The 24,503-nt window shown below is 38.3% G+C and overlaps 1 protein-coding gene across 4 annotated transcripts in view; it reads right to left on the minus strand.

The window, feature by feature from the left end:
- LOC149802992 (UBX domain-containing protein 8-like) overlaps nt 1-24,503 on the minus strand; it is an 86,555-nt gene that overhangs the window by 47,830 nt on the left and 14,222 nt on the right. For 2 of the 4 annotated variants that reach the window (XM_089952535.1, XM_089952536.1), the window contains exons 2-3: nt 8,520-8,635; nt 4,774-4,920 (exon numbers count right to left, since the gene is read on the minus strand). In XM_089952535.1, coding sequence (XP_089808661.1) covers nt 4,774-4,920; nt 8,520-8,635 — 263 coding nt within the window. Of the gene's footprint in view, nt 1-4,773; nt 4,921-8,519; nt 8,640-24,503 lie in introns of all 4 variants that reach the window. The other 2 variants (XM_089952534.1, XM_089952537.1) reach the window with 1 other exon arrangement.

Below are 24,503 nucleotides of genomic sequence, written 5' to 3' on the forward strand. Positions count from 1 at the left end.
CCCCTTTAATCATAGATACAAATCTCCCAGAATTATTATGTAGACCAAGCTTAATACTGTCCCTTTTAATCATAGATACAAATCTCTCAGAATAAAATAGTTGGAACAGTATACTACATTTTTTCCATTGTTTTTAAAATCTCTTTATTGATCTAATATTTTTTATAAGATACAACAATGGACAGAAATGAGGATAGGTTAAACAAATTCTAACCAAACAAGAGTCCCCTGAAGAGACTGATGCTCTACTGACTGAAAAGAATTTACAGGATCATTTCTTCCTTTTAACTGCTGAGTGCCTAAACCATCACTGATAATTTTTAGCAATAACAAGATTTTAAAATTAGCAGCACATAATATTAGGATCAAGTAGACATTATTAGAAATCTTTTGGTGAAACCCCATGTAAATATGACCATCCATTCTGGAGGAGTATCAATAACAAGATTTTCAAAATGACCAACACCATGGCCATATTTTATGTCAGACCTGTAGTATTTTAATTTAGGCAGAACTAGACACCATAAGAAGTCTTCTGGTGGAAGTCCCATAATGATTACACTTTTTAGGATGAGAAAGTGTCTAGATGGCCACTATGTTGGCTATATTCAATCTCAGATCAACATCATTGCCATTTAGGACCAACTAGACAATCATCTTCATGTGAAACTCCCATACTGATAAGACTTTCTGTTCAGGAGTAGTGACAACAAGATTTTCAAGATGGCTGCCATGCTGGCCATATTGGATATCTAATCAGTATTATTATCAATGGGAATCATCAAGACATCATAAGAAGTCTTCTAATGAGAACCTCATGTCAAAATGATTTTCTATTCAGGAACTGTAGCAATAGCTGCCATAATGGCCATACCTCATGTACAAATTTAATTTCAACCACAGGACTTTACAAAAAAGTTTTTCAATCAAACCAATTCATACCTAGTGTTTCATTAGTAATTGTGCTCCAAAGTAAACCAATTCATACCTAGTGTTTCATTAGTAATTGTGCTCCAAGCATACTTAAGCATGCATAGGTAAAATCAGACATGTTTTCATAAAGACTTAAATATTTCAACAACAGGTTCACTTGAATGCAGAATCAATTTGAAGAAGTACTAGATATAACTTTGATATACTGTACTAGAATCATTTATTATTCTTCATTTCATTTTCAGTAATACTAGTGATGAATACCTTATGCTTTTCTTGTTTCTCCAACCTAACTTATATCATAACATGCTGATTTAAGGCAGTTAGTGGAAACTGCATCTACCAAATATGTATGCATTGAAACTATATAAAATACATTATAATTCTTTTTTTTACTAAAGTGTTAAAATGAAACAAACATATGTATATGCTAATATTTTGTTACCAGATTACAGAAATTATATCGATTTATATAATAACTTTGATGATCTCTAGGAATGAAACACAGTAAGAAAGTAGGAACATTGCCCTTAATCAGTCATATGTGACTAATATTTTGTGAGTCTTTAAATCTGTGGTTTGAGGCAACAAAGACATCCACAAAAATTGTTACCTCATGAAAATTAGTGATGCTACAGTATCATTATAAGTCTTTTGCTGAAAATCCCCATGTCAATATAACCAGCCATTCCGAATGAGTAACAGTATCAAGCTTTTCAGATTTTCAAAATGGACACAAATGGATGATTACTGGCAACATTTTAATTTAGAACCAACTAGATATCATCTGGATTCTTGTGAAACCCCATGTCAATATGACTTTTCATTCAGGAAGAGCAGCAATAACAAGACTTTGAAGATGGCTACTGTGGTGGCCATATTGGATGTCACCAATGCAGCATTTTCACTGGGTCCATCTAGATATTACAAGAAGTCTTTTAGTAAAAACCCTTTGTTGATATGACCATCCATCAAGAAGGAGTAGTTTCAAGATGACCATTTTCATATGAGAGCAACTTTCCATCATAAGAAGTCTTATGGCAAAATCCCCATGTCAATATTACTTTCCATCCTGGACAAGCAGTGATTACAATATGTTCAAGGTAGCTGCCATGGTGGCCATACTGAAAGTGAGATTAGTACCATTTTTATTTATGACAGACAAAACATTATAAGAAGTCTTCTGGTAAAAACCCCAATGCTGACTTTACACTTAGAAGGAGTAATGATAACAAGATTTTCAAGATGGTTGCTTTGGTGGTTAGTTTAGACAATAGACTGTCCCCATTTTAATTTAGCCCAACTAGACATCAACAAAATCTTTAAATGAAAACACTATGTCGATGTGATCATCCATTTTTAGGTGAAATAGCAATTGCAAGATTTCCAATGTGAGTACCACAGTGGCCATATTGGATGTCCAAGCAACACCATTTTCCTTTAGGTCTAGCTCAACAGCATAGAAAACATCATGTTAATATGACTTTGTGTTTAGGAGGAGTAGAAATAACAAGATTTTCAAGACGCATGTCACTGTGGCCATACTGACTGTAAGATGACAGCCATTTTCATTTAGGACCAACTAGACCTCAGTAAAAACTCAATGCTGAAATGACCATCTTTTCTGAAGGAGTAGTGATAACACAATAGTCAAGATGGGCACTGTGGTGGCTGGATTAGATCTGTAAGCACCGCCATTTTCATTTAGGATTATCTAGACCATGAGATAAATATGTGCATACAATTATCATGGCAATCCTGAAGGTAGGAGTAGAGAGAACAAACTTCTGCTGACAGATGGATGATGGATAACAGATCATTCCAGTAGAGCTAAAAGTTTTAAAAAGTAGGAGTGCCACAACATGGCACAACGTGACACAACTATGGCACAAATATGGCACAACCTGACACAACATGGCACAACATAAAAAAACCACTGAAAATAAGATCTGATATAAACTCATGTGGTACTTTACCATGAATCAACATTCGGGGCATTTAGTTAAAAGTCAAGTAATATTTTCCCTAAATGAAACATTCACATCAAATAAATGAAAACAAACTCATTTGTGGGCTAAACGGTTAAGTTATTAAATCACTTACAAGATTCACTACCCTGAAGGCTTTATATACTATGGCAAAATAAATTGCCAATATGTGCATTGTAAAGGACCCCACTCACAACAATTTGTTCCATTGGGCCTTAAAATGAGGAAATTGTGTTAGGAATAAAAGCCTGGCTATGCAGATGACTGTAGCAACTCGAAATGGGCATTCATGAGCTGTAACTCACCTATATGATGACAAGAAATGCTGAAAATTCAACTCATTTAAGGCTTCATCAATATAGCACACAAAACTTGGTTGAAACCCAACAATTCTGGATAATGTAATGCTGCAGAAACCAGCATCAAGAGAACAAGTACTCAGGGGCCATAACTCTTCAAGACGATAATGCCAGTGCTGAAAACCAAACTCATTCAAGGTCTCAATAAAAACCTGGATGTCAAATTAGGTTACAAGCAAAAACTCCTTGCAAAAGTCAAAGGAAAACTGACAATCGGGGGGGGGGGGCATAACTCAAGCAGGTGATGTTGCACAATGCTAGAAATCAAACTATTTCAAGGTCTTATCAATACATGGGTACTTGTTATATTTGATTGAAATGCAAAAATCTTTAGTAAAGTTGTAAAGTAGACAACAAAGTCAGAAGGATACAAAATCATGGGTCAGGACTCCTCAAATGAAGACAATGATCTTATGGAATGCTGAAAATCAAACTTACTAAAAATGTCAAGAACATAAGCAAGATGTAAAATTTGGTTGAAATCCAATAATCATGGGAAAAATAATGCAGCAGAAACCAAAGTCAGGAGGACAGGCAAAAAGAGGCATAACTTCTGTAAATAATAATGTAGTAAGCTGGAAATGAAATTCATTAAAGGTCCCTTCATTCAACATAAACCAGTATATCAAATATAGTTGAATCCAACAATTCCTTTTTGATGTTATGCTGCTGAAACCAAAGTCAGATTGGCAACCAATCAGGGGTAATAAAACCTATAAATAAAAAAATTCTTTCATGGTCTCACCAACACAGTTTTATGCCAAATCTTGTCAAAATCCAACAAACCTTGGAAAAATTAAGCTGCAGAAACCAAATTTAGGGTGACAGGCAATATGGGGCTGTGAATCCTCTAAAGACGTGGTTGAAAATGAAATATTTTCAAAATTTCATCAATATCAAGTTGCATGCTAAATTTGGTAAAAATCCACAAAATCCAGAAGAGTTATCACAAAGAAACTAAACTGCTGATAAATGGATATAATTACTATAGAGCTTCAACAATTTCAATGAGCCATGACAATAGTAGACAGTGTCTTTGCCAATCAGAGTGCCATAATGAGAGTTGACTGTATTCCTGCCAATCAGAGTGCCATAATGAGAGTTGACTGTGTCTTTGCCAATCAGAGAGCCATAATGAGAGTTGACTGTATCCCTGCCAATCAGAGTGCCATAATGAGAGCTGACTGTGTCCCTGACAATCAGAGTGCCATAATGAGAGTTGTCTGTGTCTTTGCCAATCAGAGTGCCATAATGAGAGTTGACTGTGTCCCTGCCACTCAGATATGACATAATAAGAGTAGACTTTGTCTTTGCCAATCAGAGTGCCATAATGAGAGTTGACTGTGTCCCTGCCAATCAGAGTGCCACGACAGGAGTAGACTGTGTCTTTGCCAATCCGAGTGCCATGACAATAGTAGACTGTGTCTTTGCCAATCAGAGTGCCATAATGAGAGCTGATTATGTCTCTACCTGTCAGATTGCATACAACTTACCTTTTTAGTCTTTTTGTTAGACCTTGCTTGCTTGAGCTGGTTTGCAATATTTCTGCTGATCTCATCTGAGGGTTCTGGTAGCTGTCTGTGGACAGCAGCATCACGATCTGCCCGGTCTGTATCTGGAGACTTTGGTGTATTTTCACCCTGTTAAATATAAAAAAAGCATTCATGAATCTGCAAATATACCTTTTAATGGACACAATGGGAATAAAGCAAGTGAAATCCATATGACCCACAAATATATAACCATAAAAGTAATTTCTTTAATAGGTATAATTTTTTTTTAAAACTTAATTTCTTGAAACAAGCATTTTCTCAGCAGCTATGCAAGGTTTCTCTCAATTGTCTCAAGAGGAGTTCCTAACTCTCTGAAATATATGAAAACAAATTAGGACTCATTTTTCCAAAAGCACTGTAGCATTAGAAAGAGCAGTGGGCCCCCTGAAGAGACTCCCAGTCCCAAAATCCTAAGAAAAATGCAGCTGATGGAATCAGGGACAAAGTTCCTGGCTGTGATGAAGCCAGGTACACAGTTCCAGGCTGTGATGAAATCAAGGACACAGTTCCAGTCAGTGATGAAATCAGGGACACAGTTCCATTCAATGATGAAATCAGGGACATAGTTCTAGTCTCTGATGAAATCTGATACGTAGTACCAGTTAGTGATGAAATCAGGGACACAGTTCCAGTCAGTGGTGAAAAAAGATACACAGTTCCAGTCTGTAATGAAATCAGGAACACAGTTCCAGTCTGTGATGAAATCAGGGAACAGTTCCAGTCAGTGATGAAATCAGTTAACAGTTCTAGTCAGTGATGAAATCAGGGACACAGTTCCAGCCACTGATGAAATCAGGGATCAGTTCCAGTCAGTGATGAAAACAGGGAACAGTTCTAGTCAGTGATGAAATCAGTTAACAGTTCTAGTTAGTGATGATTGTGATGAAATCAGGGACACAGTTCCAGTCAGTCACAAAATCAGGGAACAGTTCCAGTCAGTGATGAAATCAGGAATAGTTCAAGTATGTGATTAAATCAGGCACAGTCCCAGTCAGTGATGAAATCGGGAACACAGTTCCAGGCTGTGACGAAATGAGGAACAAAGTTCCAGTCAGTGATGAAATTGGGGACGCAGTTCTAGTCAGTGATGAAATCAGGAACACAGTTCCAGTATGTGATGAAATCAGGCACACAGTCCCAGTTAGTGATGAAATCGGTGACACAGTTCAAGGCTGTGCTGAAATTAGGGAAGCAGTTCCAGGCTGTGATGAAATCAGGGGCACAATTCCAGGCTGTGATGAAATCAGGAACAAAGTTCCAGTCAGTGATGAAATCGGTGACACTTCCAGGCTGTGATGAAATCAGGAACAAAGTTCTAGTCATTGATGACATCAGGGACACAGTTCCAGCCAGTTATGCTTGTATAAGTCATCCACAAACTTTGATGAAGGTGAATGGTACATAACTTAAATTCTGTGAAGAAACCATTCTTCTTCTTTCAGCCAGTGACCTTGAATTTGACCTTGTGATTCCAATATCTGATAGGCTTATTCCAATAAAAAATATATCAACATCTTTCTTTCCACAAGTTCAAGTCATCCACAATGTATGGTCCAGTTATGTGTTGTAGACCTAATATTAAACCATTTGCCTTCTTTTACACACACTGACATATGACCTTTCAACCCCAAAACTGATAGGTTTCTTCTGAAAACATAATATGTTCCAGTCTTTTTCAAAACCAATCACTTCCATTGAGGCAGCATAAAAAAGACAGATGACGTGCAAGATTTCCTTACCTTCAAAACAGATGAGCTTAACAAACCAAGTAAATGAGCAAAGTTTCTGGAACAACTTTTACGTTCTTATGATACTTTTATGTCTACCAAGAGAGTCAGCAAAGAAATAATATCCAAAATTACCAAGGTGCTTACTTAATGGAATTTTTACACAGCGCCATCTTTCCATCAAAATTTAGGGGTCTTCGGTGGCAGAGTATTCTAAGGTGCGTGTCTTTACTGATTACTAACATCTCACCTCTGTCCAAATGGGTTCAAGTTTCAGGCTTATCCTATATGGGTATTTCTGAAAGCTTGCCAGTAAGTAGCTTGCCATGGGTCAATGGTTCTTCCAGGGGCTTTCCTGGGTTCTTCCTGCACCAGATATACTAGATGCCATGGATCAGGTGCTAACAAATGACATTAAACCCACACCAAGAAGAACCATAAAAATGTACAGACTTCTTGCTTTCCAGAAGTGCAAGTCATCCACAATGTTTGGTCCAAGTAAGTGATGTAGAATTAAGATTATTTTGCAGAAACCATATTTCTTCTTTCAGTCACAATGACCTGAACATTTGATTTTATATTCAACAGGCTTCTTCATTATGCCAGTTGAGGCCATTCACAATGTTTGATAACTGTAGATGGTGTTGAATTTGACTTACTGTGCTTGAACCATTTTTCTCCTTTCAGCTGCAGCAACCTTTACCATTGATATTTTGTTTTAAAAAGCAACAAAACAAAACAACAATCGCTATGCTTCTCTTTTAGCCATTGTGCAAGCCATCCACAAAGTCTGGTAACTGTACATGGTCTATAAATCAAGTTATGGTGCAGAAACCATTTGTCTTCTTTCAGTCACAGTGACCTTGGACTGTAACCCAGAAATCTATACATTTCTCCTGACCCCAAATCCAAAACGTATGGTAACTGTTCATGACAAACAACTTAACTTATTGTGCAGAAACTATTTGTCTTCTTTGAGTCACAGTCACCTTGACCTTTTAATCTAAAATTGATAGGGTTCAGCTGTCCACAAAGTCTGATAACCACAGATGGACAACTTGATTTATTGTACAGGAACAAGACTGGTAAGCAGATGATTGGATGGACAGATGGTTAGATGCCAGCCAGCCAGCCAGCCAGCCAGACAAATAGACAACATCTTAACATAATACACTCTGCCTTATGGTATGCATATAAAACTAAATGGAAGCCACTGCAAATATCCTATCTTTGGTGGAGGGGATAATCTTTTACTACCATCTATGAAGCATCTAATCATGATTTTAGATATCTGTTGTCATCAACCCATAACATCATACTACATAGAATCACTCTCATACAGTCAGTGCTTACAGAGTTCAGATTACAAAAGGAACTAACCAACTAGTAAGTTCACTGATGAGTACACAGACACATCGATGAAAATGTCTGATTATGTTAAAGTGAAACCTATGCAGACACACCATATAAAGGACTCTTGCTCATAACAGACATCTACAATAAAATACAATCTGATTAAAATCAGATCTCCGCTGCCTGTAAAGATCTGACGACAACCGCTTACGGGTCATGTTCTGGTGACCTTTGAATTAAGCCAACGGAAATCTGAAAATGAATCAAATTGTTTGGTACACATTCATGCTCTTCATCAGTCTCCAAATGTGAAGATATAAGACCTCATCTGATTAGTTGATAAAATAGTGATTATGGTAAAAACACAGGTTACCAGAACAAGACTCCTAAGTGGTTGTTGTCAGATCTTCATGTAGGACAGTGGAGATCTGATTTTAATCATATTGCAAAAAATATTATTTCACTATTCTCTATGCACATATCCACAATGCAAACTATTTATTTTCCAAGGCTGCTTTAGTGTCCTTAATATGCAGATTTCAATGCATATTGACAAACGATGTCGATAAATCTTAGGGTGACAGCGATCAAAGAGAATATTATTACCCCTAGTACATCTCCTTTGCCTTTCCATGCAGGCCCCATCAATCTGTACAATTCCCTTTCATTCTGAGCTCTCTTTGCATCTTCTCTTGGTTTCAGTATTCTCTCTTTGTAGCTGCCTGCCTGATATAAAAGGTCAAATTTTAAAGGTCAAAAAAGATATATACTGTATATACTAACTTACAAATTGAGTCCAACTGCAAACACAGACCCTGGTCTGCAATTGCAAGGTCAAGGCAGCACATCAGGGGATATATTGTTTGTTCTACTGATTATGCCTATCAATCTGCATAGACATAGACCTGATGATGTGCTGGTAGACCCGGGTCTGTGCTATTTGCAACTGAACTTGATTTATCAACAACTATATATGGTAATAACAGTGCGGATAAAATTGCTGCCTGTTTAAAAAATGACTTTAACATAGTCTGCTTTTGAATCATCAACACTCACTGTACAGCTTGAAATGATGTGAACATTATATATGACATCACTGAAATGGCATCACTTTTTACCTATTTATATCCTTGCTTATAAGATGAGTTCAAATGCAAACTGCACAGACCCAGATCTGCTGTTGCATAATGCACTGGCAGATCTGGATCTGTGCAGTTTGCAGTTTTACTAAACTTATAAGCGAGTACTGATGGTCAGCATATCATAGCGCTATGTACTCTGGGAGAGATTGAGCACAATATGTGTGGTCTTTAATTCTATCTCTCACTAATTAATGAAAATTAAACATTCTTAAACAATTTTGATAACTGCAATAGCATTGAGAGGAAAGAAAATTTATAGTTAACGAAAAGTAAACAAAACATTTGGAATCTATAGCTCTATGACCTGCAATAGCTATGCAAGCTTTCTGTAGTTGAAACAAATATGATCCTAATAATTGTGAGATACTGAAAAAAATTTACTCACTTACATACCCTTTTGTTTGTGTCCTTGATAATGGGACTTTAATCAATACCCTTTTATGAGTCCTTGTTAATGAGACTTTAATCAATACCCTTTTATTTGTGTCCTTGATAATGGGACTTTAATCAATACCCTTTTAGTTGTGACCTTGATAATGGGACTTGAATCATTATCCTTTTATTTGTGTCCTTGATAATGGAACTTTAATTAATACCCTTTTATGAGTCCAGATAATGAGACTTTAATCAAGACCCTTTTATTTGTGTCATTGATAATGGGACTTTAATGAATACCCTTTAAGTTGTGTCCTTAATAATGGGTCTTTAATCATAACCCTCTTGTTTTTGACCTTAATAATGGGACTTTAATCAATACCTATTTATGAGTCCTTGATAATGAGACTTTAATCAATACTCTTTTATTTGTGTTCTTGATAATGGGATAATGGGACTTTAAACATTACCCTTTTATTTGTGTCTTTGATCATGGGACTTTAATCAATACCCTTTTAGTAGTGTCCTTGATAATGGGACTTTAATCAAAACCATTTTAGTTGTGTCCTCGATAAAGGGACTTTAATCATTACCCTTTTATTTGTGTCCTTGATAATGGGACTTTAATCATTGCCCTTGTATTTGAGTCTTTGATAATAGGACTTCAATCAATATTCTTTTATTTGTGTCCTTGATAATGGGACTTTAATCAATATTCTTGTGTCTTTGATAATGGGACTTTATCAATATTCTTTAATTTGTGTCCTTGATAATGGGACTTTAATCAATACTCTTTTTTGTGTCCTTGATAATGGGATTTTAATCATTACCTTTTTATTTCTTAAATCAATACTCTTTTATTTGTGCCCTTGATAATGGGACTTTAATCATTACCTTTTTATTTGTGTCCTTGATAATGGGACTTTAATCAATACTCTTTTATTTGTGTCCTTGATAATGGGACTTTAATCAATACCCTTTAAGTTGTGTCCTTGATAATTAACTTTAATCAATACCCTTTTATTTGTGTCCTTGATAATGGGACTTTAATCATTACTCATCCAGCTATTATTTTATGGGCAATTAGTGACAGGGTACAGGTACAGTTAGTCAGATTTTCAAAAAGCACTGATGCCCACTGGATAACAAATACTGAAAAATATGGTTGCCTAGCAAAAACATTTGGTTGTTAAAAAGAAATAACAAAAATTAATGCATTCTTCTTTAAGAAACAAATTATTACTCAACTTTCACATTTACCACAGATGTTCTTGCAAATTAGTGCCAAAACATTTTTTTAATCTGTTATTTCATGCAGAGAAACCCATTTGACTGATTTTTCATCAGAACAAAGACACTTATTTTAAATAATTGTCATTCAAAGCTGGTTTATTTATAAGTTTAAATTAACCTGGGCTATTGGGCAATGGATTTCCTCTTACCCATGTGGTACTTTTCCCATAATTCTTTCTCCATACTTTTCTATATTATGACCTTTCCATGGTGATTAATATTCAGTTAAGAGTAGCACAAATGCACACCAACCTGTTATTTTTGTGAATTTAAAAAACTTGTACCCTTAGTTTCATCATATACTCCAAGATTTCGCAAACGATCATCCTTAACACAAAAAATGAATATAGACCAGTCAAACAAGAATAGTCACCCGATTGCAGACCTGTTGACTAAGATTTGAAAGAGTAACAAATAACAAATGGAGAGTTTGAACATGCTCAGTTACTCCAACATTGCAGACGATAGTTTTAGACACGTGTCCTGAGCAACCAGTAAACTATAGCTAAGCAAAAAGAACAAAGCTTATGAATGATCTATCATGACAGTTTCCACATGGATGAAAACAGAAAAAATTTGATCAAATAGTACACAATATTGTGCCAATCATGTAAAATCAGTTTTTATACCTTATTATGCCTGCAAATTATCATATAATGTACATGTATCTTCGTTATATGATCACTATCTTGACATAAAAGGACAGGTCATTAATACATTTTTAAAACCAGTATTCTCCATTGGATCCCTCACTGCCCTTGTGGAAAGACCCTGATTATAACTTAGTAACTAATTATATCCCAATCTTTAAAGTATGACAACCTACTTGACTTTATAAAGGGAGTTAATCTATTGAGTCAGCATAGATAACTGGGTCTATGTTTACCAACCCCACCCCAACCCCCAACCCTGTGAACAGTTCCTGGAGTCATAACATGGAAACAATAAAGACCCCACCCAAGGGACATGTGGTGGCTCAGTACTTAAGCACTGGACTCACGACCAGAATGTTGTGGATTGGATTCAAGCTATAGTAGGCATGGACATTTTCCTTCAGGGCACAGGCCTGATAAGTGATTTGTAAAACCATACCATATGATGCAAATTAACAGATAAAACCACCACTGCACTAAGGTCTCAACTGCATCTTGCTCAAAACCAAATTCATGTGAAATCTTGAAAATACAAATTTTACATGAACAATTCAGGCCAAATCTGATCAAAACCTGACCATAAATAAGCTATATATACAGTACCTCATTACTGTACTAAGAATATTCTTAGTCAAACCCATCAAAAATCTTGATGACATAAGTTAACAAACCACATCTAATCAAAATATGATCAAAATTATTTCTTCTACAGTGTTCACCAATCAGAAGCAAGACCATCTCATTAATATGAAACAGATATCAATCATAATCAAATTTATCCAAGATCTCAATGGCATAAGCTTACAGACCATGTTTGACCAAAATCTAAGCAAATATATGGATTCTAGAGTGTTCAATTGCTTGGCCAGTCTTCCTCATTAATTAATCTATCTGAGATCTTCTAACTCTGATCAAACCTGGATCAGAAATACAGAGTGGCAACAAGCCCAGATAATCATGTGCAAGATAATGTCATTAATATGCAAGGATATTGCTCATAATCAAATCTGTCCAAGATTGTGCAGTTTGTTTGGAGTAATCAATAGTACAAAGAATATACACCCTGGTCTGCAGGTGCATTTTGCTATGGCATATAAGGATGCTAGATTTGACTTGACTTATATGTGAGTACATACAGTAGATCTTGCTAATATTTGAAATCATCTCATACATTGATGATATATTCCAAGTTTGCAAAAAATTGTATTTTAGAAAATGGAGTGTTAAAAGGCCAGTCTTGATGGACCAATGAACGGCCAACAAATGCTCCCATCTTCAGCTCACTGGTCTTTACAGCCAGGTGAGCTAAAAATAATATAGAACCATTACATACTTGCTTTGAAACCCTTGTACTCCTCTATCCATTAGGATCATGTAGCTAACATACGTGTCGTATCATTTGACTACAGATAAGTGTTATGGATGATTGCTTGTGATATGCTAGAGTATTTAACTTTCTAAAATATCTATATTTTTACTATGCTAAGAGTCCCAAGAATTCAATATCAATACAAAATGTAATGGATTGTAAATTAATTTCTTTTAAAATCCTGAATAAGTATTTAAAATTTATCAATATGTACAAGTTGAAATTCATATAATTCTCTCATCAAATGCACAAATAAATGTGTATATTGGTTAGTGAATTTGTGAAAAAAACAGTTATTAAGACACCATCAGTTTATCACACCAGGAAGTGTGTGCATCTGATTTGCAGTGGGTTGTGCTGTTGTTATCCTTTGAGTTCAAAGATGACAATGACATTACCAGCTGTTTTTGGTTTCTGTGAGTATGTGAATGCCCAATCAAGCAATTTGTGCTCTGAACTATCTGTGATTTTATATCCTTGTCAGTTTCCTCAGGCAAACCATGTGAAAATTATTCAGCTTCATGGTATGGCATCTGTACATGCATGCATACAGCAATGTTGGCAACAAAATCATTTTGTAGACCTCAAGTTTTGTTTGTAGATTGATCCCTCTGTGCTCTCATGCATTTGCACATAGTGTATCAAAGGCTACGCTTGCTGTAGCAATTCTGACATTGGTGTCATCATCAATGTGGACTGCATATGACAGCAAGCTGCCAAGATAAGTGAATGTGTCCACTGCCAGAAGGGTCTGGCCATTGACTGTGATGGTGTGCTCTGTTTAAGGTTTTCCTGGTATAGGTTGGTGCATCACCTCTGTCTTTGTGATACTGATTGTGAGACTGAAATTGACACAAATGATGGTAGAGAAATGGTCCATACTGTGTTACATGTCAGAATCAGATTTGGCATTCAGGTAACAGTCAACAGAGAATCGGAGAACACAAAGTCACTTCCTGTAAGTTTGTCTTTGCCTGTAGTCTCCTCACATTGAAGAGCTTTCCATTAGTCCAGTATCTAATGTTGATCCCAGTATCATAGTCGTGGAAGGCATCAGTAAGCATGGTGGAGAACATCATACTGAAGAAGATAAGAGCCATTAACACCCTGTCCTGCTTGACTCTATTGGTGATTGGGAATGGTTAACACGACTAGCCTGCCATCGCTGAACTGCTGAATGATCATAAAGAAATTCTCTGGACAACCAAATTTTGCCATGATTTTCCTATGCCTCAATGGATGACTGTGTCAAAGGCTTTTTTCTGGTCAATGAATGTCATGCACAGGATGGAGTTATGTTCATGGCATTTCTTCTGGAATTGATGAACTGTAATACCATGTCTATGGTTCCTCATCCTTTTCTGAAGCCATGCTGACTCTCTAACAGTAGTCCTTGATCAATGTGATGCACAAGATGATTCAGCAGAATTGTGCCAAAGATTTGGGTTTTTGTTACAGCAAAGAGATACCCTTATGGTTGTCACATGATTGCCTGTTGCCTTGCACAAGTGGATGATGGCTGCATCCTTATACTCTTTGGGTCCCCAAGTCCATATTTATTAGACGAGTTTAGTACATTTCTGTGCCATGTACAAAAATCCAGCTTTGTAAACTTCTGCTAGCATACCACTAGGTAGTCCATGAACTGCCTCTTTGCTGATAGATGACTGCTGATTGAGAATGATATTGAACTGTCCATCTTTGAAGTGTCTTTACTATGTCAGTGAGCAGTGTGGCACTGTCAGTTCTCAGTACAAGAGATGTTCATGATGACTGGTCCGTAGATTGTCTTCAAAGCATCACATAAGTTCTTTATGTCATTCCTATCTACGTATGACTGAATGATGTCATCTGCCTTATTGCCCAGCCACGAGTCTTGTAACTCTGAGTTTGCATTGGACAGTCTTTTTGATGCTGCTGAAGGCAACCTTCTTAGATGATGAAGTGCTGTCTTCTGAGCTGGCAGTCTGTAGCTGATATTTTTCATTCAAATATTTACGTGTTGTGGGACAGAGTGATTTTATATGCAGTTGAGCACAACGAGTCTCAAAAGGATTCAAAGTTTTTCCAATATTGTCGAAGCTTATATCGATTGTATCAAGTTGGCTGCACAATTTTTTGACAGTGCCTGTTTTACATTCTCCTGTTTTAATTAGGTGACATTAATCATTTTCGTCTTGTGGTCTTCTGCTAGGTTGAATATGGATGATGGGCTTGGAGTTTATCAGCCTGTGCTCAGTCCAGCATTCTGCACTTCTCATGGCCTTTGCCACTCGGACATCACATCTGCCTCTTCTCCTGGCGATGAAGTAGTTAATAAGATGCCATGTGCTTGAAGCGTGGAGGATTCCAAGTCAATTTGTTCTGGTTTGGCAGCAAGGAGACTGTGTCGGTTATTTTGATGTAATGTTCAGCGAATTCCTCAGTATGAGTAGTCTGTTGTAGTTGCATTTGCCAACACTAATTTTGACGATGACACCAGGCCATGGCTGGTGATCTGTGCCACCATGATGAGCTTGTCTGCCTGCAGTACTTCTGCAATAAAAGACTTAAGGTTTTCATAAAATCTGTCCTAGATACCATCTCTGTTGGTCATGATGGGTGCATACGCGCTGATGGTAGTTGCGTGTCTTCTTCCCAACAGTGAAAGTCTTATCAGCATTGCTTTTTTCATGGTATCTTCGTAATTAGCTGCAACACCAGTTACATGTCACTTTTCTTTACTTCCACCACTCCAGAAGAAGGTGTAGCTGATTTCTACTTCTATATATTTTAATTTGTCCACTACACCTCATCTACACACCCCTTTCCGACTCCCATTGATTCAAATAAGTTACTTACCAAGTGGCGCAATATTGATGACATGATATGCAATTATCATGCCTTTCAAGCTGTGCATTATGCGCTGGTTTTATGAAACTGGAGATCCCTATAGTGTTAACATGCATCACTTTTTCACATTTTATGAGATTGATTACCAAATAACGCTAACAACAAGTCTGATCATATTTAAATAAGCAACGCATATATATCTATACCTTTCTTTTCTCAAGTATAATTTAACATATTTATACAATTCCACTAGAGTGAGCATGGACTTTTCTCAAGTGTTTAACTTAATGTTCCGTTCAAATAGATAACATATAATTTATATGACATTAGTAGTAAATGGGGCCACCCTAGCATCAAGGGGGACTTACCATGCAAAAACGGTCCATGCACTCTGGCGTCAAGGGGAATTTAACATGGGGAATTTTAACATGGAAGGAACTGTAGAGCGTCAAGGGGAATTGAGCATGGAAATTGAACAGGACCGGTACTTTAGCGTCAGTGGGACTTTAACGTTAAAATATGGGGTTTGCACTTTGGCGTCAGTGGGAATCGAACATGGGAATGTCACCTGGGGATCAATGGGAATTAAACATTGGTGACGTCATAGGTTTATAGGGTCAAAACCTTTTATAGGGTGAAATGTACTTGTAGGGACAAAGGGTTGATAGGTACAAACATAGACATACAGAAACAAACAAATACACATCCAAACACACAGAAAAGAGGACAGAAATATTCTAAAGAAAGACACAGATAGAATAGAGACTCTAAAAAGAAAAGTCTGTTGTATGGGTTCAAAACATTTATTCAAGTATATACATGGGCTATGCTTTGGTCTAAGCACTATCCATTTAATCCATAAACATTTGGACATAAAACAAACCTATTTACGAGTTGTTTAGTTACTGACTCCAGTAAACTAATGTTTAAAATTAACGTTCACTCCTTTCTAAAATCACTTCATGTGCAACAAATTTACATTAAATGTTCGTTTATAAGAAAAAGCTAAAACAAAACAAGTAACAAACAATCAAATAAGAGAAAGTTCATGTTTGTCTCTCTATCCATCACACACGTTGTTAAAAATCTGGTCAGCTACCACTTCTGTCCCAGCATAGATGTTTCCCATCACGTACTCCCTTTCAGTCGTAAATCTGCTGTTACGTCCATCATGCTAGGTACACTTATTGGTAAGCAGATCAAGAGCAGTCATCGTCTTCTTCCCATGGAGGTACAACATATGCCATATGAATAGTCACTTTTCCATCGGTGATGTCAGAGTTTTCTCTCATCGACTGCACGTCTTCAATAGCCCTCAAAAGTTTGGAAGAAGTTATTTCTGCAGGTGTGCTAAATCCGAGACATACAGGCGAGTTCAAATTGTCGTGATACATAGATAGGCTCAAACGACCTCGATCTTTGACTTGGCAATGACATTTGAGTTCCTCTAACAGTGAGTCAAGTAGATCCGTAATGAAACCTGATACTTTCTTGGCTGGAACGTCATACGCGAAGTCTTTAAATTTCACCATGTAGGTGTAAGTTGTCGTTCTAAATTTTCTCGAGGTCGCTGTCTGAGTCATTTGGATGCTAAAATACTCCTTTAGGTCTATTGAATCCTTTCCCTTTTTGAACGCACTTTGCTCTGATGGTATGGTGGTGAAAGAGGTCAATGATGTTTGTTCCTTCTCTGTTTTCTTCTGTGTAGAGTTATTCATCTTTCTCGTCGCTTGTCCTCGCAATGAAGTGTCGTTCTTGGAAGTTGTCTCTTTTTATATGCTGACCAATATCGATGTGACCGTACGGCAACGTAAAGTGATTGGGGAGTCTCACTCGCTTCTGCTACACGATTTGATAGACTTTTTCCAGGGATCGACTGACGATTTGGTGAGTGGGTAAACGTACAATCTTGTTCAGTTGGTGCGCGATCACTTTAAAGTTTCCATCCTCTCCAGATTGCAAGGCTTCTTTCAATACCCCAAAGTTGACCACTCGACTGGTACGATAATTCAGAGTCAGTCCTTTCACTTTGCACTCCATGTGCACTTCTCCCTGTTTGTCCCGGTATTGGTAGCCGTAATTTTTAGGACCGCATCTCGCGAAACTTAGAATCTTGTCGTCGGGGTGTTCGTCTGTCCAGGCTCCTAAACGGTCTCCTTCGATGTTAGGGTGTTGCTGACCCGGTCGATCGATGTAGATGCAACTGTCCGTGTCAAAGTACAGGACACGATCCCCTAGCAGTTCTGAGGCTTCGTACAATTTTAAGCGAGCATAGGCTGTCACATAAGCCGCAATGATGACATTTCCAAATGCATCGGCTTGTACAAAGTTCAGATCTTCTTCGTAATTGACTAAGATCAAATCCTCACGAACGATGTCCACGTGTTTCATGAATTTGGTTTTATCGTGAATCATCTGGAAGTAGCGGGAAGGTTCTGTCAAATACTTTGTCTTGGGTAAACACGGTCATTGTGCCATTTTACCCCACCAGCAATTTAACATCACTTTGACAAACGATCGCCTGCCTTCGTTTTTCTCGATGTGGTCTAAAGAGATGCCTTCTTGTGCCCAGTATTTCTCTTTGAATGTCTTTTGGTCTTCGGGAGTGTGACACCAGGAAGGATAGCCACTGGCTTCTTGCTTTAGTTTCAAAAAAGCATCCACGTAGTGTGCGAAAATGCCTTTCTGAGTGGGGTCACCCTTGTGGTATTGTTCTGTCTTTGGAAAGTGGTAAATTTCGTACACTTCTAACAGTTGGTATCCCATGTCCAGAGCTTTGAACAATTCTACGCTGACCCAGGTTCCCGTCAAGGCGCGTTCTTCCTGGGTGTGCTGACAAGGTTGATCTTGGTTGCACGTTTCCGCACAAGTACGGCACAAAGGAAACATCAGTTTGTCTTGGCAATGGTGAGGTAACACGGGATGGTACAAGTCGGTGGGAGGCAAAACTTTGCACTTGATCAAGCCTTCGTATTGTCGAATGTGGTCCAGGTCGATGTGTTCCGTCAACAATTGCGGGTGCCCTGCAGGAAAGTGACAATATTTGCACACGTAGGGATACAGCGAACACACGTCCAAGTATTTGATTTCTTCACCTTTCTCTTCATCGGCTTGGTACAGCAAACAGGTGGCATTGGTCCTTCCTCCGTACAAACTATCCCTCGGGTTCAGGGGGTCCACCCACTGGTAACTTTCCACGACACGTTTAAACTCGGGATCGGTTTTCAAACGGTAATCGTATTCGTGTTCCCACATTTCCACCACTTGATATCCTTGCTGTTCTAACTTTAGGCGTCGCTGACAAGTGTCCTGGTACAAGTCTTCCATGGTTCATTGCAAAAACTGATTTTTAGTGCCACGGTCAGGGTAACAGACGGGACATCTGTGAAATAAGCAACTGTTAAACTCGTACACGATCTTGGGGTTTTCTAAGTCCCAGCCATCGACCGAATGCGTTCCGATGGCCTTTTCGCCTCCTCCATTGCGGGTATGCTGAATCCATTTGTCTTCCTTGTCGCACAAGTAATGTAACCAGCGTAGGGCTTTGACCGAGTATTGACGTTTGACATAGTTGGTCGTTTGAGGACTGATGACAGCCACGGTGTTTTCAGGCATGAATCGTTGCCAGTAGACTAAGGAACACGCTTTGGCAATGGTGCAAGCTTCTTTCAAAGGATCGACCCCTCCGTGTTCCATGAACAGTTCTTGAAATTTTCCACAGCAACGCCGTAAAATGTCCACGTCGGAACGACAATACTTTAGCATTTCTTCCTGAAAGTCAAAAGGGTCTGAGGTGTGAGCCTGGTACCAAGCGTAGAAAGCTTCTCGTTGTTCGGTACGCATGTTGTCGGGGTCGTAATAGTCAGCCTCAGGCAAATGGGGTAGAACGGCGTGTTGATTGGCTTCCGTATTGAAAAAGTGTGGAAAGTACCCTTTAGCCATTTCTGTCATTCCAAACGTTTTAGGCATTCGACTCAAAGGCATGGCCAAATAGCTCATCGAATCTTTAAAGTGTACTTGTCCCACTTGCATGAAAATGATTTTGGCTCCGTTCAAAGTGACTTTAGGACGTTCAGTGCCATGTTCCGTATAGTACCTCAAAAGAAACTGTCCATCGTATCCTGAGAAATTGTGAGCCATCACCGCGCCATGGCGATGACAATCTCCGTAACGTTCGATGTCCTCTTGGCTCCACGTCTTGTCGATGGGGTCTAAGACCCATTGGGCAAATTCGTCCAGCGTGTTCGGTCCTCGAAAGATTTTTTCACGTCCTCCAGGAATCTTGCTGCAGTGAGGGCAATGACTAAAGATAGGTTCTTGAATGCACTTCTCGCACGCTCGATGAGCCACGCAGAAATTAGGAATGTGAATACCGGTCTCTTGCATGCATTCGAAATCGAAAAAGATGAAATTGCCTTTCTTATTCTTCTTGGGGTTGGTATTTTTGCATGTAGCATTTGTGTTCCAAGTCCACGATTCGGTGACAAATGTGACATTTTTTCTTTCCTGATTATACGTGTGCCTTGGCACTATTGGTACGTATGCCTTGTCCACACGTAGGGCACAATCTCAGCAGTTGACAAGCACATTTCTGCTGTGAACCTTGCGTCTTGAGATGTTGTTGGTAACAGGCAGGGCTGACAAACGTGCGCAGACAAGCAGGACAATGTACTCTTTCTTGTCCTTCGTCCACACAGGGTTGAGAGGCCAAACATCCTGAGCATTTCGATCCACAATGCTTGTGTTGCTCTCGATTGTTATAGCCATAGACACATTTCTCACAGTAATATCTGTATCCCAGGAATCCGGTGATGGTATCGAAATGTTCATCGTGATAATAGACATGAATGTATTTTCCGTCCTTAAAGTATTGGCCTCGAAACAACAGAGGTCAGCGCACTTCTTGAGGGTGCACTTTCAAGGTGTATCATGGAGCTAGGGCATCTTGCAATTTTTGCATCTCAAAAATGCCACAGGGTGTGTCTTTGGACAGTCCGGCTTGTTGTAACAGGAGTTCTGCTTCATTTCGTTGCTTGGCTCGGTCGGATTGTTGAATAGTTTTCCAGGTTCTTTTCCATTCTACCGTGTCGTTCTTGTTGGCATAGGTTCGTCCCACCACGATGGCACGGGCTAAACACATCTGGTCTTGAGGGTTGTTAATTCGGACGAGACTTGTTTTGGTGTTGCGAAGGTCGTCCACCAATAAGACGTTTTTTGCGTCCAGTCCCTTGAGGAGGAGAGACGTGGGTCATGGACAGTGTGGCTTTTCCATCGGTGATGTCAAACTGGTCATTGGATTGTTGCACGTGTTGAATCTTGTCCGTGACTTTGGAAGGGGTCAATTTCAATTCTGCAGGGCTGCTAAACTCGATCCAAACAGGGGATTTCAAGCTGTCGTGTTCTATGGAAACACTCAAGCGATTGTTTTCTTTGGGTTGACACTGTCGCTTGAGTGTGGTGAGCAAAGAATCCCACACCCCAGTGATGAACCCTTCTGCTTTCTCCAATGGTACGTCGGACTTGAAATCTTTAAACTTCACCGTGTATTTGTAAGCCGTGGTTCTAAATTTTCCAGAGGAGCGCTTTTCCGTCTCTCGAATGTGGTAATACTTTGCGGGTGATACTGGTGGACTTTGGTTTGGAGTAGGCTCTCTATGTCTGGTCGCAGACGTGGAAAGTATTGGTTCAGGTTCGCTCATGTCTTCTACTTGGGCGAACACTTCTTCTCGTGTGTGAGGCGATACGTCACTTCGCTGCCTCTTACGTTCTTCTTCTCTCTCACTGAAATCGTGCGATCATTTCATCTCGATTGCTGATTCAGAAATGATTTAACCAAGTTCATTCCCTCCATATATACCCTCTATACCTCTTGTTGTCACAATGACTTGGTATATTTCACAAGGGCAAGTAAAAGCCAAGCATATAGGAACCCAACGACAGTTTGAAGGGGGAGAAAAAAAACCAACAAAAACTGACACCCGGTACTGTAACACTTCTGTCTCTATTGATGTGAGTGTGATTGTCAAAATGTTTGAGGAAGATTTAAAATGTTTGTCAGTTTCAAAACGCGAACCAGTACTCTGGTCGTTTAATATTTGATGTGGCAAGAAAAAAATGGTACAGTACACAACACAGGCTTGCAAGTTCACACTCCAGTCAGTCTGCACTGCAATGCTATCAATGCTCTTGCGTTGGCATTATTTTGCCACACTACCTTAGAAAAAAACAATGCATCACTCATCATAAACGATTTCATTGGCTAGACTTATTTTCTGACCGCGTTCGCTTCGAATTGACTTCAGTACCTTTTCACACAGGGACAAGTTCGGACTTGTGTTTTTTTTTCTAATTCTGCGTCTGGCCGCTACACTACTTGCCCTGAATTTACAACCAAACAATGTGTTACACATTGTAAGTGACTTCATTGGCTAACTGATATTTTCCACCGCTTTAGCTTCAAATTGGTTTCAGTTGTTACAGTATTCGCACCGCGAGATGATTAGACGCGTTTTCCTGTACCTGACCACTAGTCACTTCACAAACAATAAAACTAACAAACAAACGATCACGCCATGGGCGACTCATGGAAATTATGTTAGTCATATTACGAAATACATCACTTGTTTGGATGTACTATTCTGTGGTCACTTTTTAATCACATGCGTCTTCAGTTCACTCTTGTGATATTTTTTTAATGGTGTATTTTTTATGGATGTGATTATGTTATGTTCTATATGTTCTTTTATGTTTTCAATGATTTTACTTTATATCTATATTTTAATTTAGATGTATGGACTATGAAGTCTGAAATAAAGAATTCTTATCTTATTATACGTAAGTGGAATGAGTGTTTCTTTGAAACTTTCATAAGGAAAATATACCATAAAAACAAACGTACGTGTCGTGATATTTTTAAAGTAGGAAATACATTCTCTCTCTCTCTCTCCGTCATTGTAGTTTTGATTGAAATCTTAAGGGTATCTGTTCCTGTTTGAAGATACCTCTCCAAAATTGTGATCAGTAGTCACCCTATTTCTGTGAACTTGTCCGTTTTTCATTTAATTTTTTTTCTTCAAACACTTACATCCTTACAAATTGTAAAAATGTAATCATTGGATGAAATAAAATTCTGAGTTGACGAACTTGTACAATTCAGGCATCGTAGCTTTCTCTTTATTTTGGCACTGCAATGTGTCACGGAAAAAATTCTAACATTAGATCTACCGTTTTTCAAGAAAGGAAACAAGCACAAGGCTTTTTCAAGAATGACGCGAGTGACATTGCACTGTATAACCCTGCCTATGGTTAACTCTGAAATCTAAAACCAACATGTTCAGAAAAAAATGTAACAATGTTCAAGAATGACGCAAGTGGCATTGCACTGTATAACCCTGCCCATGGTTAACTCTGAATTCTAAAGCCAAAACATGGGTTCAGAAGAAAAAAAAATTGTAACCATGTTCTCTCATTTAGACTGTGGACAGAACAACGAGCGTTATGGTGCTGTATTTTTTTTTTTTTTTTTGAAACTGACAAACATTTTTAATCTTCCTCAAACATTTTGACAATCACACTCACATCAATAGAGACAGAAGTGTTACAGTACCGGGTGTCAGTTTTTGTTGGGGTTTTTTTTCTCCCCATTCAAACTAGTGAATTTGGGGTTTGTATGAAGTAAATAAACTAAAGTACAGTGAACCTCAACAATAAATAATCTTGCATCTTCTATTAAAAAAAAAAAAAGAAATACGTCAAAATATAGAATTAAAGATTAACGATGATTAACCAACAAAACCGAATTTAACAAAGGCAGTGACATGTGTAGAAATGCCTCTCACTCTGAGAAGGTATTTGGATGTAATCTGACATGCACCAACAACTTGAAAAAAATGTATGAACAGAGAGAAACCTTAATTCAAAATTTAATTTTGTTCCAAATTGCTTGTGTCTTTAGGGAACATAAGCACTAATAAAGGGTGGAACAGGGAAGATACACATAAAAGCTTTGATATTTCTGAAAAAATGAGGTGATATTCCCACAGTTCTTAACCAGCTTTATATGCTGGGACTGGTCTGTGGGATATCCACAAATAAAGAAGTACAGATTTCTGGTCACGTTGCAAGTGTGTGCGTGTTTTGGAAAATGGTAAAAATTGGTTACACAATTTTCAATTGACGCTTATAAAGTGAAGAGTCTGTGCAACTGTCAGAAGCCGAAGTCATATAACTTTTGTACGTTTTGTAAAGATTTCCACTTTAGAAAATGTGAAGTATCACAAGTTATTATCACAAACAGAAATGGAACATAGGGGCTTGACAATTGTTGTTTGGACACCTCCGCTCAACTTCACAACTTACTTGCTCTGTCTCATATTTTGATCTTAAGGAAAGATCACCTTTGTGCAGCAACAGTGGTAACAGCAGGAGGAGACGCCATCACTGCTGTCGAAAAAGGGTTGTTCTTTTAAAAATGAGTTTAGTATATTTTTTAAAAATATCAGATGAAGAAAAACGTGTGTTAAAACAGGGTTGGTAGAATCGTAGTCAGCGACAAAAGTAGAAGTGACTGAGAGAAGGAGACATCGTTGTCGAGTGGCGTAGTTTCTGGAGTATGTACGTGTCCCAGCGACACAGTGCCACCGTCTCTAGCTCTCTTGAAGACACCAACTGTCTGGGGTTTTTTCTTGCAACTTTTTTCTTTCGTGGTAGGGTTTGAATCGAAGGGTCGTCAAGATGCATGATGTGTTTAAGACGCACCGCTGTCGTTGGGTTCCTATATGCTTGGCTTTTACTTGCCCTTGTGAAATATACCAAGTCATTGTGACAACAAGAGGTATAGAGGGTATATATGGAGAGAATGAACTTGGTTAAATCATTTCTGAATCAGCAATTGAGATGAAACGATCGCACGATTTCAGTGAGAGAG

This window comes from Sinohyriopsis cumingii, chromosome 3 (genome assembly GCF_028554795.1).
Source record: "Sinohyriopsis cumingii isolate HCF-2022 chromosome 3, ASM2855479v2, whole genome shotgun sequence".
NCBI classification, from domain to species: Eukaryota; Metazoa; Mollusca; class Bivalvia; order Unionida; family Unionidae; genus Sinohyriopsis; species Sinohyriopsis cumingii.